General features: G+C 45.7%; 1 protein-coding gene across 1 annotated transcript; it reads right to left on the bottom strand.

Annotated features, from left to right (window-relative positions):
• Positions 1-16837: 16837 nt before the first annotated feature.
• LOC139837981 (uncharacterized) lies at positions 16838-18487 on the bottom strand. Its single transcript, XM_071827322.1, has one exon. The coding sequence runs from the start codon at positions 18485-18487 to the stop codon at positions 16838-16840; it is 1650 nt and encodes a 549-aa protein (XP_071683423.1).
• Positions 18488-18798: the final 311 nt, after the last annotated feature.

Raw genomic sequence — 18798 nt, 5'->3', positions numbered from 1 at the left:
TTTCTCTCCACCAGGACACCCACCTGGGCCGGCCCAACGCTGCCACCCCGCACGGCCTAGATTTTCCCGCCCTAGTAATTCGTTTAATTTTTTGAATCTTGCTGTAAATTTTGTGTCAAAACCAGTGGCACTGTTTTATTAATAACTCGAGATGTACTTACCCAAATCCAGTGAAACCAATTGTGTTAGTTCACAATTTTCAATACCTTTCCAATGCCACTGGCCTCGTATTTTTAGGATTTTTATATGATTTATTCTATGTGTATCTTGCTCTATGTGTTCTTTAAATTCAAATCTGCTTTAAAAATAGTAGGATTAACCTTTTTCGATAAATCCAATTTTGTTAGTCTTGTTTTAGTACTGGCCATGTTGTAAAAATATTGTTTGTCTCTGTTCATTCTTATTTGTTACTTTTAGTGATATGTGTGTGTCACATGAATTGTTGAACCAAAACTTTTAGTTTATTTAAAATTCTTGACCATCCCTTTTTCATAAAAATGGTCAACCTACGTTTTATTCCTGAAAAACAAAACCTTTTGAAACTTAAACCAAGTGTTATTGTTTTTCTTAAGATTCCAAAAAGAGTAGTACCTTGTTTACTTCCTATTTTTGGTGTAGTGTTTTGTAAGGAAAATACAATAGGAAAATGATTTGTGTCTTCCCAAAGATGTTTGAAATAAAATATGAATGTTTTTGAGGAAAAGGTATCCCACTTGTCTTCCTTATGGTGCTAAATACCAGGGGATAATTGATTTATGCCATGGTGATACCCAAAGAGGCAATTGCTATTTTTTGATGCTCTCATACCTTTAATTAGGAGGAATAAAATGAGTTTTATTAAAATAAAATTTAGAGTTGTTTTGAAGTATCTATAAGTCCCTAGTATATTATCCCTTAGTAGAGTTGTTAGCTATTTGATTGTTGATTGTTGAATGTTGTTTTGTTTGAACAATGTGTTGAATGAGTTTCCTTTCCTTTTCGCGACGATAGATTCGGGCATTGTCGAGATTGAAGGAGAGGAAGGATTCGAAGAATTTGAAGAAGTCCAGGGACAAATAAGCCAACCAAGGCAAGCCATCTTTTGATCTCTTGCTATTTATCCTTCTTGTTGTGCTCATTGCTCCATTATATACTTGGTTCCTTGTATCATGTGTGATTTTTGGTCCTCTACTCTATGCATCCTTATTCCCAAAGTATGTTGAACCCCTTGATTGATGCTTTGCATACTTGCTCCCAAGTATGTGAACCCCCTTGTTGATGTTATGCATGCTTACCCTAAGCATGTATGCCCCCTTGACCATATCCATGTTGTCATCTTCTTAGTGGTATGATGATTAACATCATGACCCCTGTTTGAATCATCTTAATTATGTTGTCCCTATACATGCTTATCCTAAGTATGTATGATCCCCTTAACACTTCAATTATCATCCCCTTAGTGGTATGATGGCTAGCATCATGTCACTGTGACTCTTAGACCCTTCATAAAACTATAGGTTGGGAACCCCCTTGGAAAAATACCTTGTTGAAAATAATTTTTGAAAACCTTGGGTGAGTTGGACTTACCCAAGTGTGTGTTTATGAAAGGAAAGGATCTTGGCAAAGATGGTTGGAAAGAAAATCTTGTTTTCAAAAACTTTGGCGTCTAAGTATTCACCCGTGACAATTAACCCGCGCAACCACATTACCCTGGAGTGGGACGGGGCTTAGCTCGTAGTTTGTTCTTCTTAACATGGGACACCGCACAACTATATAAGGGTAAGGTTACCCCTGAATCCGGATTGTCGTTGGTGGAGACAATAGTATAACGGGAGGCCTTCGGGGCTGACCCGTCCGGAAGACACTATGGGTCTCCTGGCTTGGCGGTGGAGCCACGCTCAAAGTGAGGTGAGCTGCCACGGTGCCGGGGAGGTACATACTCCATAGGGTAGGATCCCGTGCTAAGACGAATAGGCGAAAGGCTATGTCCGAGTTTTTGTCATGGCATAGTTGATATGCGGGGATGATGCCCACATGATGAACTCGCGGATCTTGTGGGGAAAGTGTGCAAACTCTGCAGAGTCAAATCTATTCGAATAGCCGTGTCCGCGGTCATGGACGGTTGGAATGGCTGTTGCTTAGCCTAAAGAGTTTTGCTTTATGAAAGTGTTTGACAAAGGAAAGGAAGGAACTTGTTTTCGGAGTACCGGGAAGGTACGGGAAAGTTGTGATGACCATATGGAGATGGTCGGAAAGGAAATAAACTGGGTTACTCCCTTCCTAGTGTTTTATGTTGTAGAATTCTTTTGAAGTATCTTCTTCAATAATGATATAGAGATGTCATAGGATCTTCTTAGTGTCCCCTTCAACTGTGATGATGGGATGCTACATCCACAAGAGAAACTACTTCTCTTCTACATGCTATTTCCACAAGAGAAATTATCTCTTCCCTCTTGTCATCTAGATTAGCACTTGTTATCTTCCACTCTTGCAAAGTACCTTCTTGATGGTTTGCGAGTACAATTCCAAATGTACTCACGGCTTTGTCCCTGGCTATTTACTTGGCCAGACTTGGAGGAAATTCAACAAATGAAGGAGGACTTGGCGACGTCTATGCGAGCTAGGAACGTTCTCCCGCCGCTGTTCGTACGGTTATGGCAGATGACTTGGGCTCTGCGCTGCTGAAGTGATTCCGCTACTCTGATGATTAGATTAGGCCCTTCGAGGCTTTTATGTAAGTTTTGGTCATGTGACCTATTGTAATTTTTCTTATTCCGCTTTGCAATGGATGGTGTATTTTGATATCAGTTCGGTTATGTGTTCACGGCGCACTGATCATGGGATCGTGAACTGTATACATAACAGGGTATTTCGGACAGTTAGTCCGAGGTCCCCACAGAGCTGGTATCAGAGCTATCCTGACTGTAGGAGACCTTAGTTAGCACGGACGTTAGTTAGGAAACAAGTACTTGGGCAAAACTATTTACCAAACAGATTCTTTCTTTAACCAGAAGCATAGCTTCTACTCCCCTTGTTTCCTGAAAACTTCTAAATTCTTATCCCTCCGCTTTATTAAAAAAGTTGAAAATTCTTACTCTATTGTCTCATCCACTTCAAACCTACATATTGGACGATGTCCCCAACTCAGATTGGAGTCTCGAACTCAAAGATGTACCAATCCCTCAAGAAGACTCGTGTAACTCAAACAACAGCTAGAAGATTGGAGGCCGACTTAGTGTGCCCACAAATGGATAATTAGATCATGTCTTTGATTGTCACCAAAGTCTGTCAGGGAGCTGACCTTGTTCCTCCATGAACTCGCACTTTTTGCAGTCGTCGGTGATCAAGTCCTCAGTTTCTTGACTAGTAATTTTTAGGCCAGCTACAAGAAGTTGTCAACTTCGGGAGTACCTCACCAACTACCCCTCTGAAGACTTCACGTCCCTAGGATGTTGGGATCAGAAGTTCTACACAGTTTTCGCCTCCAACGTCGATGACTCAACACCAGGCTGCTTCGCCACCAACTGCTTCGAGAATCCTTGTTGAAGTCAATGCCAGTCAGATGAAGACATCAACATATGCGACCAGGTGCCCCCAAACCTATAGGATGGATAGGACAAACTCAATCGCTTTGATTGAGCTACCCCCGCGCATTAGGAATTTCCGAGTACTTAGAGTACCATGTCTAGTTTGATGATTGCCTGTAGTCCCCTAGTGTGTTGCTTTGAGTGTTTTTATCTGTTTGTTGGGTGTATAATTGTTTTGGTCTTTAGGTCTGAAAAACACCTTTGATAACCTAGCTTAGGAAGCCTCCCTAGGATGTTTTCACCCTCACCTACCTCGCCGTTGTTTTGCTAACTGCTAGTTAGTTGGATAGGTTACTGGAAAACTCTAACTCTAAACCTGTTAACAGTTGTTTCACAACCGTCAGAGAAACTAACCCAGACCCCTATCTTCGCTGACTACCTTCAAGATCAGCTGGAGCATCTCTACTACGCCAAGAAAACAAGAAGCCCGTACCTTCAAAGGTGACTACACCTCTGCGAGAAGCCTTACTAACTTGGTCTGAACTTGGAGTATAATCGTGCTAACCCCGAGGATATCTTCTTGAAAACCACCCTCTAACACACCGTCTAACAAGCTGAGCGAACGATAGTGTCAAAGCCAAGCTACATCACCTGGTTCATCTGGTCCTCATCAAGTGAAGACTCCTGAAGATACCTCAAGAACTCAAGATTAGGTGTAGTTTCCCCGCTCACTTCTTAGCTGGTAGAAGTCAGTACCGATCCTCAAGCTGAAGATTGTCTTCGACGACCTTTGTTGCTTCTTCATATGGATACCAACTAGGTGTTTCATCAACTTACTAACTCACTACGCGTCCCTTATGGTTTAGAAAACACCGTGAAAGCCTATTGAAGTCGTGGTCTACACGTCTCCCCCCAAAGATCCATCAACAGAATACGGATGATCGATGACTTCTTCAGAAGCCCCAGAAGGAACCACAAGGCAGAAGCTCCGAGTTTTTTTTTTCCGAAAGCCCGATGAAAAATCTTAAGGGTTGACGACTTCGTCTTCCGCTAAAAATTGGAGCTAACCCTAAAAGTTTTAATCATTCTAAAAACACCGTTGGAAACGTGGGATTGCACAAACTCCCCTTGAAGCTGTGGACTGCACCTCGCCCCCTAAAGATGTTCGACTCAAGACGAGAGATTAATGACTCTTTCAAAAGCGCCGACAAGACCCGTGGCTGAAGTTCTAAGTTTTCAGGAACCCCGCTGAACAATCCTAAGGGTGGAAGACTTCGTCTTCCACTAAATTTAAGCTAACTCTAAAAAGTCTTCAACCCCGCTAAAGCACCTTTGGGTGCACTAACCCTCCCAGAATCTTGAACGCCGCTAGGATCGTTAAGAAGTTTCAGATCTAACACCTCCATGGAATAGCCAACCTCTTCACAAAGCTTGCCCTCGGAAGAAAATCTGAAGTGCCTCTCAGAAGCTGAAGTTGCGACCCTCTCGACAGCGGCACATCTACAGAAGAATGGAGTCTAACTTTAGTTAAACTTTACAACCCCTCTAGTCCTACGCCTACTAATCTCGGGACGAGATTATTTTAAGGGTGGAAGATCTGTCACACCCCAACTTTTGCAGCCTTGATTAGTTGTCCTTATTGCAAAAAATCAGGGGGAACAAAAACTTTTTCTTAAGACTAATATGATGAATTGATTTGATCTGTTGGTAGATGCATTGTCTTTTTTTGCTTGTTGAGTTTTGCCTTGAGCTACCTCAAAAAAAAACACCTCTAGTGGTAAAATCATCCTTGAATTCAAAACTTGGGATCATCTACCCCTTAATACATCCTTCTCTCTTACCCTAGTCAAAAACCCTAAGGCATCATAAATTTGGCTAAGTCCCAAAATCTGTTTAAGGATCCATTTTGAAACCCTTGGATTAAGCTAACCCTTGCCATCTGAGGCAATGCACTTGGTCCTAAACCTACCTTATCATGATCAATTCCCAACCATGTCCTTGCCTTGAACCAAATATCTCTTATACCCAATTGTCCTCGATGATTTTGAAGCCAAGTCAATAAGATGTTTTGGCAGGCTTAAAAGATTCAAACTTTGGCACTTCATATCTAAGCACCCACAACTGTTATTGGTGACCTCAATGCATGGATCTCATCTATGCAATACCCTCTACAACTTCCACGTCTTGCATGTCCCATTCTACCTTCGCAATTCTTATTTTCACTTGATCTTCTTCCCTATCCACTATTTCAACACTAGATCACTTCTTCCACTTTTACTTCTTGTTTTCATTATAAATCCAAGTTTTAATCTCCACAAAACCAAGAGTGATGATGATATCTACACTAGTAGGTCATCATCCACCCTTGAGATCACTTCTCCCAAAATATTTTATTTGCCAAAAAAATCCTATTTAAGACTATTCCCTAATTTTCACTACAAAACTAATCCTAGATTTATCAAAGCTTTGTAAACCTTTAAAATATGAAATTTGGATGGTGTTTTGCATCATCTCATTTCCTTCAACCCACAAATACTTTCTATAAAAGTATTTATTCCTTCTTTTTAACCAAATGCATGATATGGTATTCATACCATTTCTTACCATCCTTTATCTCATACTCAATTTTGTGAAAAATCTACCTTGTTCAATAAAGTGGGAAGATCATTTTAAAATTCTATGTAGCTTATCTCAATTTTTTTAAAAAAAAACTAATCTCCTTCAAATGAGCCATATGCATAGGTAGTGATCCAAATCAAATCCTTAGGGTCAAGATCAAGTGATAAGTCTTGGGAATCCTTTGTACCTCTCCTACAACATCATCACCTCACTTGCTTAGTATATGATCTAAATAGATGATCTATTGATCATTCCTTGTAATCAATCCCTTTTACCATCACCAACTACTTAACTTGTTTCGGGTCATCCTCTCATTCATCTATCTATCATCTAGACTCCACCTTGGTTGATCTACACTACACTTGAACCCTTGCCTTGTCCATCATTGCATGACATTGAGAGAGAAAGTGGCCGACCATGCCATGCCACCTCCCCATGCACCACCTCTCCCTTATTCTTTCTCCCTCCCTCCTCTCTTGGTCAAACCTTGGGAAGCCACACACCTGCATCCCTACCCCTCTAACCTGCAATCCTATATGAGCCCTATACCCCTCCACCATCATGGCTCTTCTCCCCCTTCCCAATACCATCAATGGCATAAGCACAATGAAAACCTTGCTTGCAGCCTACCTCTCCTCCCTCCACTCAATGTTAACGAACAGCCAACCCTCACACCACCCCTGGGCAGCATAAAGCAGCCCTAGGCGGCCTCTATCCCCTCCATCCCTCCTCTCTCTCTCGGTGGTCACCCAATTTCAATCCGGACCACAACCAGCGCCCCAGCCCCCGAGACCGCGCCAAGGAGAAGTCCTGGAATCCCTCTCCCCAATGCGCATGCTCCCGAGGCCAGCGCTGCCCCGCAAAAGTCTCTCCCGTGCTCGCCATGAACGTGATCACCCCGTCCTGATCTTGCTCGCGCGTTCCCAGACCGGTAGACCTCCTTTGGCCACGCCTAGTCCTAGCCTACAATGGCATCGTACCAGGACTCGAACACAATGGCTATAAGCCACCCTCCTCCCTCTACGACCGAGCACGACACATCAAACACCTCGGTACCCGCACAATCACTACCTCGATATGGGAGACTCGGCACGACTTTCTTCTCGTTCTCTGCGGCACTAGATCCACCTCTGGATGCTCTGCAAGATTTCCCTCACCCAGCTTCTCGATCACACTCAAACTCGCGCGCCCATGAACGCGTGCACTACGCTCACCATACGCCGACGTTCGGCTATAAAAAGGGCACCCGCGTACTCCCCGCTCACCCCTTCCCACTCCCCACTCCCTCACACCTGTCCTCTCCCTCCCAGAACCCTCACAAAAAGCGCCGAAGAGCGTCTCTGGCTGCTGCTCGCCGGAGAAGGTGCTCTCGCCGGCGTAGTCACCCCGTATGAGATCACCATGGTGGTGACGGGTGACAAGGATATCGCCCCTGACGCCCTCTTCCATCCCTCTATATTTATACCTGTGCACCACTTTCCGCTAGCTCACCCTCAAACATTCCTCTTCAGCGCCCAGCTCCGCCGGTAGCCTCCGCCGTCGAGTCTTGGCCGGGAGCATCTGTGGAAGAAGATCGTCGGGCAGAGCTGCTGTGGGAAAAGGAGGAATTCCTGGACACTCTCCTGGACGGCCCGACGCTCCGCCTCGCCGGAGCCTCGCCGTCGGCCGCCCACTCGCGCAGGTGAGCCCCTGGACCGCCGTCCTCCTCCGGTCTCTTCCGATACGCGAGCATGGTCGCGGGAGGGAGAAGAGCCCCGACCTAATCGTGCGTGCATGGCCACGTCGGCCCGTGAGGCCACTTCAGCCCATGCATGCAGGCCTGGCCCGCCTGGGTCCCCTTCCCTTTTTCATGTCTTTTTTTTTTCTCTCCACCTGGACACCCACCTGGGCCGGCCCAACGCTGCCACCCCGCACGGCCCAGATTTTCCCGCCCTAGTAATTCGTTTAATTTTTTGACTCTTGCTGTAAATTTTGTGTCAAAACCAGTGGCACTGTTTTATTAATAACTCGAGATGTACTTACCCAAATCCAGTGAAACCAATTGTGTTAGTTCACAATTTTCAATACCTTTCCAATGCCACTGGCCTCGTACTTTTAGGATTTTTATATGATTTATTCTATGTGTATCTTGCTCTATGTGTTCTTTAAATTCAAATCTGCTTTAAAAATAGTAGGATTAACCTTTTTCGATAAATCCAATTTTGTTAGTCTTGTTTTAGTACTGGCCATGTAGTAAAAATATTGTTTGTCTCTGTTCATTCTTATTTGTTACTTTTAGTGATATGTGTGTGTCACATGAATTGTTGAACCAAAACTTTTAGTTTATTTAAAATTCTTGACCATTTCTTTTTCATAAAAATGGTCAACCTACGTTTTATTCCTGAAAAACAAAACCTTTTGAAACTTAAACCAAGTGTTATTGTTTTTCTTAAGATTCCAAAAAGAGTAGTACCTTGTTTACTTCCTATTTTTGGTGTAGTGTTTTGTAAGCAAAATACAATAGGAAAATGATTTGTGTCTTCCCAAAGATGTTTGAAATAAAATATGAATGTTTTTGAGGAAAAGGTATCGCACTTGTCTTCCTTATGGTGCTAAATACTAGCGGATAATTGATTTATGCCATGGTGATACCCAAAGAGGCAATTGCTAATTTTTGATGCTCTCATACCTTTAATTAGGAGGAATAAAATGGGTTTTATTAAAATAAAATTTAGAGTTGTTTTGAAGTATCTATAAGTCCCTAGTATATTATCCCTTAGTAGAGTTGTTAGCTATTTGATTGTTGATTGTTGAATGTTGTTTTGTTTGAACAATGTGTTGAATGAGTTTCCTTTCCTTTTCACGATGATAGATTCAGGCATTGTCGAGATTGAAGGAGAGGAAGGATTCGAAGAATTTGAAGAAGTCCAGGGACAAATAAGCCAACCAAGGCAAGCCATCTTTTGATCCCTTGCTATTTATCCTTCTTGTTGTGCTCATTGCTCCATTATATACTTGGTTCCTTGTATCATGTGTGATTTTTGGTCCTCTACTCCATGCATCCTTATTCCCAAAGTATGTTGAACCCCTTGATTGATGATTTGCATACTTGCTCCCAAGTATGTGAACCCCCTTGTTGATGTTATGCATGCTTACCCTAAGCATGTATGCCCCCTTGACCATATCCATGTTGTCATCTTCTTAGTGGTATGATGATTAACATCATGACCCCTGTTTGAATCATCTTAATTATGTTGTCCCGATACATGCTTATCCTAAGTATGTATGATCCCCTTAACACTTCAATTATCATCCCTTTAGTGGTATGATGGCTAGCATCATGTCACTGTGACTCTTAGATCCTTCATAAAACTATAGGTTGGGAACCCCCTTGGAAAAATACCTTGTTGAAAATATTTTTTGAAAACCTTGGGTGAGTTGGACTTACCCAAGTGTGTGTTTATGAAAGGAAAGGATCTTGGCAAAGATGGTTGGAAAGAAAATCTTGTTTTCGAAAACTTTGGCGTCTAAGTATTCACCCGTGACAATTAACCCGCGCAACCACATTACCCTGGAGTGGGACGGGGCTTAGCTCGTAGTTTGTTCTTCTTAACATGGGACACCGCACAACTATATAAGGGTAAGGTTACCCCTAAATCCGGATTGTCGTTGGTGGAGACAATAGTATAACGGGAGGCCTTCGGGGTTGACCCGTCCGGAAGACACTATGGGTCTCCTGGCTTGGCGGTGGAGCCACGCTCAAAGTGAGGTGAGCTGCCATGGTGCCGGGGAGGTACATACTTCATAGGGTAGGATCCCGTGCTAAGACGAATAGGCGAAAGGCTATGTCCGAGTTTTTGTCATGGCATAGTTGATATGCGGGGATGATGCCCACATGATGAACTCGCGGATCTTGTGGGGAAAGTGTGCAAACTCTGCAGAGTCAAATCTATTCGAATAGCCGTGTCCGCGGTCATGGACGGTTGGAATGGCTGTTGCTTAGCCTAAAGAGTTTTGTTTATGAAAGTGTTTGACAAAGGAAAGGAAGGAACTTGTTTTCGGAGTACCGGGAAGGTACGGGAAAGTTGTGATGACCATATGGAGATGGTCGGAAAGGAAATAAACTGGGTTACTCCCTTCCTAGTGTTTTATGTTGTAGAATTCTTTTGAAGTATCTTCTTCAATAATGATATAGAGATGTCATAGGATCTTCTTAGTGTCCCCTTCAACTGTGATGATGGGATGCTACATCCACAAGAGAAACTACTTCTCTTCTACATGCTATTTCCACAAGAGAAATTATCTCTTCCCTCTTGTCATCTAGATTAGCACTTGTTATCTTCCACTCTTGCAAAGTACCTTCTTGATGGTTTGCGAGTACAATTCCAAATGTACTCACGGCTTTGTCCCTGGCTATTTACTTGGCCAGACATGGAGGAAACTCAACAAATGAAGGAGGACTTGGCGACGTCTATGCGAGCTAGGAACGTTCTCCCAGTCAGTTGCATGTAAGGTTATGGCAGATGACTTGGGCTCTGCGCTGCTGAAGTGATTCCGCTACTCTGATGATTAGATTAGGCCCTTCGAGGCTTTTATGTAAGTTTGGGTCATGTGACCGATTGTAATTTTTCTTATTCCGCTTTGTAATGGATGGCGTATTTTCATATCAGTTCGGTTATGTGTTCACGGCGCACTGATCATGGGATCGTGAACTGTATACATAACAGGGTATTTCGGACAGTTAGTCCGGGGTCCCCACAACTAGTGCGGAAGACCCTCAGTAATCATCCGGCTATCGGTTTAGACAGTGTATTGCCTCCTCCAGAGCGCAACCCGGTGTCAGAGGTCATCGTGACCCTCCCTAGAGAGTTGTGAAGGGTGCTCATGCCAATTTCAACAAACTACTGACTAAGCCCGTGCCCATATTGGATAATGTGGTTGCGCGAATAGAGTTGGGCTGGTGTACACATATACGCAGTGCTCCTTTTTAGAAAACACTTCTTTTTCCCACAACACCTCGGTTGCTCAACCAACCTCCATACACATCTTTCCCAAAACATCAAGATCCTTTGCCTTTATAAACCATACACTTGGGTTAACTCACCCAAGGTTTTCGTAAACATTTACAACAAGGTAAACCTTGAGGGGTTCCCAACCTATAGTTTCATGAGAAGGAACTACTATGGTACCATGGCCGAGATGAAGGTCATCATGCCATGAGAGCATATGTGAGTGGCATAAAGAAAATCTTACTTGCTTAGGGTAAGCATGTAAGAATATAGCATAGGGTGGATCAAACTTTCAGATTGGTGGTGCTACTCTACAACTAGGGTGGTGTGGGTGTATGACCCATTCAACAAGTCAAGAGGGTACACGGCATAGTCCTCTCAATGTGAGAATTACACCAAGCATCGTGACTTTGATATCTCTATACTCAATAAAGTGGGGGTGTGGTGTAAAACTCCAATTTGGAACGATACATGCTCATGTTGAGCACTCATAAGGACCCAAGGGAGTAGCACGGCAATGACACCATGCATCCCTCCAACGTGTGAACCAAGATGAAGAACCACCACAAGGAACTATTCCTATTACAACCATATATGGACCAACATAGAGAGATCATCACATAAATAGATAAGATGCTTAGGGACATCAACAAATGACATCCAACACACATCATTCAGAGTTCAAAGATGGCTTGCCTTGGTTGGCTTGTTCCTGGTCCTCCTCAAGTTCTTCACCAAAGTCCTCCCCTTCCACTTCTCCCTCGTTTGTATCTAGCGTCGCAAAAGTAAACGATGCATACAGTCAACACATAGCTCAAGAAACAAGAATAAATAAATGAAAAGGGAAAATATGCAGGGGAGTTGTTTGACAGTAACAAAACATGGTTTGGCCATTTTTATAAACAAGAAGTATTAAAGTTTAAATATAAACATCAAACTATAGCCCTATCATTTTATGTGACACACATGCACTTATAACCAGAGATGAAAAGTTACTAACAGAGGCTACTGGTATTTTTCCTGGATGCACAGTAACAAAATAAGACTAACCCAATTGGAATCATTCAAAAATATTTATTTTTCAATTTTTAAGGTCCAAATTACTACCCAGAAACAGAGATCATGTTTCATTTATTAAAAATCGCACAAAAATCCTAAAAATACAAGGCCAGTGGCATCTGAAAGGTAATTTCATACCGGTTCTAATGCAATTGGAATCACATCAATCCGAGCTAGAAAATTATTTTTATAAGCAAAACAGTACACTGGTCAGTTTTCATTTTTAATTTCTGTTAATCAATTTTTCAAATAAATGAAATGGGCGGGAACGCCCTGGGCCGTGCAGGTGCTGTGCCGAATGGGCCGGCCCAGTGGGGCTCTCCGGTGGCCAGCGAAAAAAAAGAGAAAGAGAAAAGGCCGGGGGCCCGTGGCGGGCCAGGCAGGCCGACGTGGCCATGCATGCGCCATGCGCCCGCCCGATCTGGATCCGACGGCCCAGATCTGGCGCGTGCGCGACGTCCGTGGCGCTCGCCAGCGCGGAGGAAGAAAGGGGGCGGCCAGGGGCTTACCGGCGGCTGGCGATGGTGTGGATCGGTGCAGGCGGTGTGGTGGCATAGGTGTGCAGCTTGTGGGCGTCCTGGTGAGGCTCGGATGCGTCGGCGTCGCCTTACTTGGCGGCGTCGGCGTCACGGGTGTCGCCGGTGCGTCGCCTTCGTCATCGCCTTACTGCAGATCTGCGAGGCAGAGGGCAGCAGAGGGGGTTAGGCGAGGCAGTAGGAGGTGCTGGCGGTGAAGGAGAGTGGGGAGTGGCAGGGGAACGGCGTCGTCGATGGCTCCTCCTCGTCACCTTCACGGTGATCACCGGGCGACGGTGTCGGGTGGCAGCAGCAGTGGTGGCAGCGGCTCGAGCAGCCAGAGAGGGAGTGGAGCAGCCTTGCGGCGTAGTGGAGGTGGGAGCTGAAGAGGGAGGCGTGGCTCTGGGGGGGGTTTATATAGGCGGAGGGAGGCGAGGCAGTGGCGTGGGCGGTGGCGACGGCCAACGGGTGACGGGTGGTGGCCACGCGTAGGCCCAGCGGTCACGTAGCCAGGGAGCGTCAGCAGGGGAGGGAGTCGAGGCGACGCGCTGCAGACGAGGCGTGATGGCGCGTAGAGCGAGGCTCCGTGCCATCATGTCGCTTGACCGGTGCGCGGGCTAGGGTTTTCTGGGCTTGAGAGAGGGAGGTGGGCTGGTGGCCTTTGGGCCAGAGAAGAGAGAAAGAGAGGGCCAGGGTTGGGCCAGGGTAGAGAGAGGGGAGTGGCGTCGGCCACGGTCCAAAACAGAGAAGAAAAAAGGAGGGAAGAGAGAAGGGAAAAAGAGAGGGGGAGGTTCCCCCTCTTGTCTCTCGGCCATAACCAAAGAGAGAAGAGAGAGAGAGAAAAGAAAAGGGGGCAGGGGTGCAAAGGAGAGAGAGAGAGACCATGCCATGTGCATGTGCCCAAGTGTGACAAAAATGCATGTGCACAAGTGTTAAAATATTTGAGGACAAATTAATAAGGTGGTGATGGTGTTGATGGTGCAACCTTAGGTGAATTGGTGGTGGTGTAGAGAAGAGGGTAGAGTGTTCCTCACATCCAAAGGTGATGCTTACCACCCTAGGGTTAGGGTTTTTGAGGGCATAGTGCATTAGAGGTGGTGCCATTTAAAATAAGTAGATCAAACCCTAAAAATTTAGAGAGTGGTGCATAGATTTACCTAAGGGTGTGGTGACACACATAACACACCAAGAGAAATGTTGAGTTAATCTAAGCAAGAATTCTAACCTACACTCAATCACAAGTGTTAAATAAAAAAAATTGTTGGCTCAAATTTTTAACTTGTAAAAATATGCAGGCTTTGAAAAATGGGGTGTTACAGACCTTCCCCCCTTAAAAGAATCTCGTCCCGAGATTCCACGGCTAAGAGCTTGAACAGGTGTGGAAATTCTTGTCTCAGATAATCCTCCCTTTCCCATGTGGCTTCATCTTCAGAGTGATTGCTCCATTGGACCTTGAAGAATTTAATCTTCCTCCGGCGGGTGACCCTAACGGCTTCATCCAGAATACGGATGGGGTTCTCTCTGTAGGTTAAGTCGTGATTGAGGTCGATTGCACGGTAGTCGATATCCTTAAAAACTTCAGGCTTGTTTGGTGCTTGGAGGCATCTCCGAAGTTGGGAGACATGAAAAACGTCATGGAACTCTGACAACTCCGGGGGTAATTCAAGCTGGTAAGATACTTCTCCTCTTCGTCCTAGCACCTTGAAAGGACCGATATACCTAGGCGCAAGCTTGCCTTTAACATGGAAACGTTTCATTCCTTTGAGAGGAGTTACCCGGAGATAGGCGAAATCTCCGGTGCAGAAGGTTAACTCCCGACGCTTGGTGTCAGCGTAGCTCTTCTGGCGGGACTGTGCAACTCTCAGTCGGTCACGAATAAGTTGAACTTGTTCCTCTGCTTCCCGAAGTATGTCTGGCCCGAACACTTGGCTTTCTCCGGTCTCAGTCCAATTGAGAGGGGTTTGGCATCTTCTCCCATAGAGGGCTTCAAAAGGGGCCATCCGAAGGCTGGCTTGATAACTGTTATTATAGGAAAACTCCACGAAGGGCAGGCAATCTTCCCATTTGGTTCCATAAGCGAGAACGCGGGCTCGAAGCATGTCCTCGAGGATTTGATTTACCCTTTCGGTATGTCCTCCGGTTTGAGGATGATAGGCGGTGCTGAACGATAACTTGGTGCCCAAAGCTTCGTGAAGCTTGTGCCAGAAACGAGAAGTGAACTGGGTGCCTCGATCTGACACGATAACCTTGGGAACACCATGAAGGCTAACTATACGGGAGATGTAGAGATCGGCTAACGCTCTCCCGTGATCGGTGGTCTTGACCGGTAGAAAGTGAGGGACTTTAGTGAGGCGATCAACTATCACCCAGATGGAATCATGTCCACGGCTAGATCTGGGAAGTCCGGTGATGAAGTCCATTCCCACTTCCTCCCATTTCCATACTGGTATCTTCAAAGGACGCAATAATCCGGCAGGGCGTTGGTGCTCAGCTTTAATCTTCTGGCAGACATCACATCGAGCGATAAAGGAGGCAATATCCCTCTTCATTCCATGCCACCAAAACGTGTCTTTCAGATCTTGGTACATCTTAGATCCTCCAGGGTGAATAGAATAAGGAGTATTATGGGCTTCCTCCATTATAAGGTTCTTCAAGTCAGGGATATTGGGTACGCAGAGGCATCCATTATACCACAGTACTCCGTTGGAGTCCATCGAAAATCCTTCTACCTTTTCCCTGCCCATGCGGTGTTTGATCCCTTCAATACTCTTATGCCCAACTTGTGCTTTCTTGATTTGATCTCGGAGGGTGGGTTTGGCTTCCATGGCAGCAAGGAATCCATGGCTAACCAATTCTAATCCGAATTCCTCGAATTCTTGATAAAGCAGGGGTTGCTCGACTTTCAAACGAAAATTAAGGGAACATGGTTCTCTGCTGAGGCGTCGGCAACTACATTAGCTTTTCTGGGGTGGTAATGGATACTAAGATCATAGTCCTTGATGAGCTCTATCCATCTCCTCTATCGCATGTTCAACTCTCTCTGAGTGAAGATGTACTTAAGGCTTTTGTGATCGGTGTAAATATCACACCTATTTCCTATAAGATAGTGGCGCCAAGTCTTGAGAGCATGAACTACAGCGGCTAACTCCAGGTCATGGGTGGGGTAATTGGCTTCATGGGGTTTCAGCTGTCGGGAGAGATAAGAAATCACTTTTCCCTCTTGCATTAAGACACTTCCAAGACCAAGTTTGGAAGCATCACAATAGATGACGAAGTCCTTAGTGACGTCGGGCATGGTCAAGATGGGGGCTGATACGAGTCGCCTTTTTAGTTCTTGAAAACTCTCCTCACACTTTTCTGTCCATTCAAACTTCATACCCTTTTTAAGCAGAAGGGTCATTGGCTTGGCGATGCTCGAGAATCCTTCAACGAATTTGTGGTAATATCCCGCCAATCCGAGGAAAGACCTCACTTCTGTAACATTCTTAGGGGGTTGTCGGTCCACAATAGACTTGATCAGAGAGGGGTCAACAGAGAGTCCTCCGGCAGACAGGACGTGGCCAAGAAATCCAACTTCCTTGAGCCAGAACTGACACTTACTGAACTTTGCATACATTTGGTGTTGCCGAAGGGTACCCAAGACTAGTCGCAGATGCTCTTCATGTTCTTCCTCAGTTTTAGAGTAGACCAAGATATCATCGATGAACACTACCACAAATTTGTCTAGGTATTCCATGAAGACCTTGTTCATGAGGCTCATGAAGTAGGCGGGGGCATTGGTGAGTCCAGACGACATTACGGTGTACTCATACAGTCCGTAACGGGTGGTGAATGCAGTCTTGGGAATGTCCGATTCTCGGACTTTGAGTTGGTGGTACCCGGTGCGAAGGTCGATCTTGGAGAAAACTTTTGCTCCGTTCATCTGATCGAATAAATCATCGATCTTGGGCATAGGGTACTTATTTTTAATGGTTACATCATTTAGTCTCTGGTAGTCCACACATAAGCGAATGGTGCCATCTCTTTTGTCCACGAAGATCACAGGCGATCCCCATGGTGATGCACTCGGCCTGATCAGACCTTTGGCCAACAGATCATCCAACTGTCGCTTCAACTCGATCAATTCTTGGGGATTCATACGGTAAGGTCTCTAGGCTATGGGTGCAGTTCCTGGGATTAGTTCTATGATGAACTCGATGTCTCGGTCAGGAGGCATACCGGGCAATTCCTCCAGGAAAACATCAGGGTACTCGCAGACAACAGGAACTTGTTCGAGGTCGGGTCCAGAGATGCTTTTCTTACAGAAGGCTTTGGATGAGTGTATGGTGGTGATGTATTTTACTGGTAGGCCTTGATCATTGGTTAGGGTAATAGATTTTTGGACGCAGTCAATGTGTCCTTTGTACTTGGTCATCCAATCCATTCCAAGTATTACGTCCAAACCTTGGGCTCCTAAAACTATTAGGTCGGATTGGAAATGTACACCTTGTATGATTATAGGAACTTGCTTGCAAGATAGGCGGGTTTTAGCGGTGGATCCAGGTATTTGTACTAACATGAGGCGTTTCATAACGGTTGGTTTCATCCCACTTTTCTTAACGAAAGGCTCAGTAACTAAAGAATGAGATGCTCCGGAATCAAAGAGAACTCGGGCGAGAGTGGAGTTGACAAGGAACGTACCCATCACAATGTCCGGTGTTTCCTCAGCTTCTTCAGCGCTGGCGTGGTTCAAGTGTCCATGGGCGGCGTTGGCCTGCTTCTTGACAACCGGATTCTTCCCTGACGCCGTCCTAGCTTGAGCCTGATTGGGTCTTGGCGCGTTGGCGCGTTGGGGCGTCCTCATCTTGGTAGGGCACTCACGAGAGAAGTGTCCAGGCTTCCCACAAGCGAAACATCCATCGCCTTGAGGGCGAGCTGGCGGATTGGGGCGAGGGTTGGTATTGAATCCTCCAGAACGGTGCTGCGGAGCTGAACGATTGGGGGCGTAGTTATTGGGGCGGTAAGCTGGGGCTGGTGAAGGGTTCCTCTGGGGTGGGTTGGCGGGTCTTGATGGGGGCGGACTGCGGTACTTGGGGTTGTTGGGTCCACCCTGTTGCTGTAGCATCTTGCGCTTTCTGGTCTCAATGGCAGCTTTGCGCTTAGACTCCACCATAATGGCGGCATCCACAAGCGCCTCCAGGTCTGGGTAGGGTACAACCACTAGAATACTCTGAATCTCCTCATGCAGGCCATTCATGAAACGGTCGCGCTTCTTCTCATCGGTGTCTGTGTCTTGAGGGGCGTACCTTGCTAAAGTGTTAAACTTGTCAAGGTAATCCACCACATTGGAGTTGTTCTGCTTCAGATTGAAAAATTCATCCCGCTTAATCTTGATTAATCCCGTAGGAATGTGAGCCTTACGGAACTTGGCGGTGAACTCCTCCCAGTTGATGACATGTCCAGGAGCTTGCATGGCCTTGACGTTCTCCCACCATGCTCGTGCAGGTCCAGCGAGAAAGTGGGTGGCGAGGAGGACTTTCTCGTTGTCTCCTACGGCAGCGACTTCCAAGTTGTTTTCAATGGTGCGGAGCCAATCGTCTGCATCGAGGGGAGCGGTACACTTGGAGAACACGGGTGGATTGGTGTTCTGGAAGTCCCGAAGGCGTGATCTTGGCGCCTCTTTGCCGTGTCCTTCTCCTTCTTCATTGTTGCGGTTTCCCGCGGCGACTTGAGCGATCTGCCGAAGCGCTGCGATGTTAGCTTCACTCTCCTGGCGGGCACGCTGGCGATCCTCCATCAAGAGGCGCAGGATTTGAGCCATGTTGGGATCCGGAGGTGGTGGTGGTGGGTTTTCGGAGGTGGAACCTCCATGGCGAGTCTCAACCATCTGGGGAGGTAAAGAGGATAGCCATGGTCATGAGATGACGGGAAAGAGGGATGTTCGAAGTTCAAGTGCTTTGCCAAGGGGAAGGAACATGCATGCATAAGAAAAGAAAATTTGGAAAAAGAGTAGCAAAACATAACAACACGAATAGCAACAATCAAACACCATCGTTGGTACTACCAAAAGCATCAAGTTCACATCCATCAAGGTCACACATGGACCAATCCAAAGTACGCCATACATAAGGG

This window comes from Lolium perenne, chromosome 3 (genome assembly GCF_019359855.2).
Source record: "Lolium perenne isolate Kyuss_39 chromosome 3, Kyuss_2.0, whole genome shotgun sequence".
Classification (NCBI taxonomy): Eukaryota; Viridiplantae; Streptophyta; class Magnoliopsida; order Poales; family Poaceae; genus Lolium; species Lolium perenne.
This window is presented reverse-complemented; position numbering and strand designations above follow the sequence as displayed.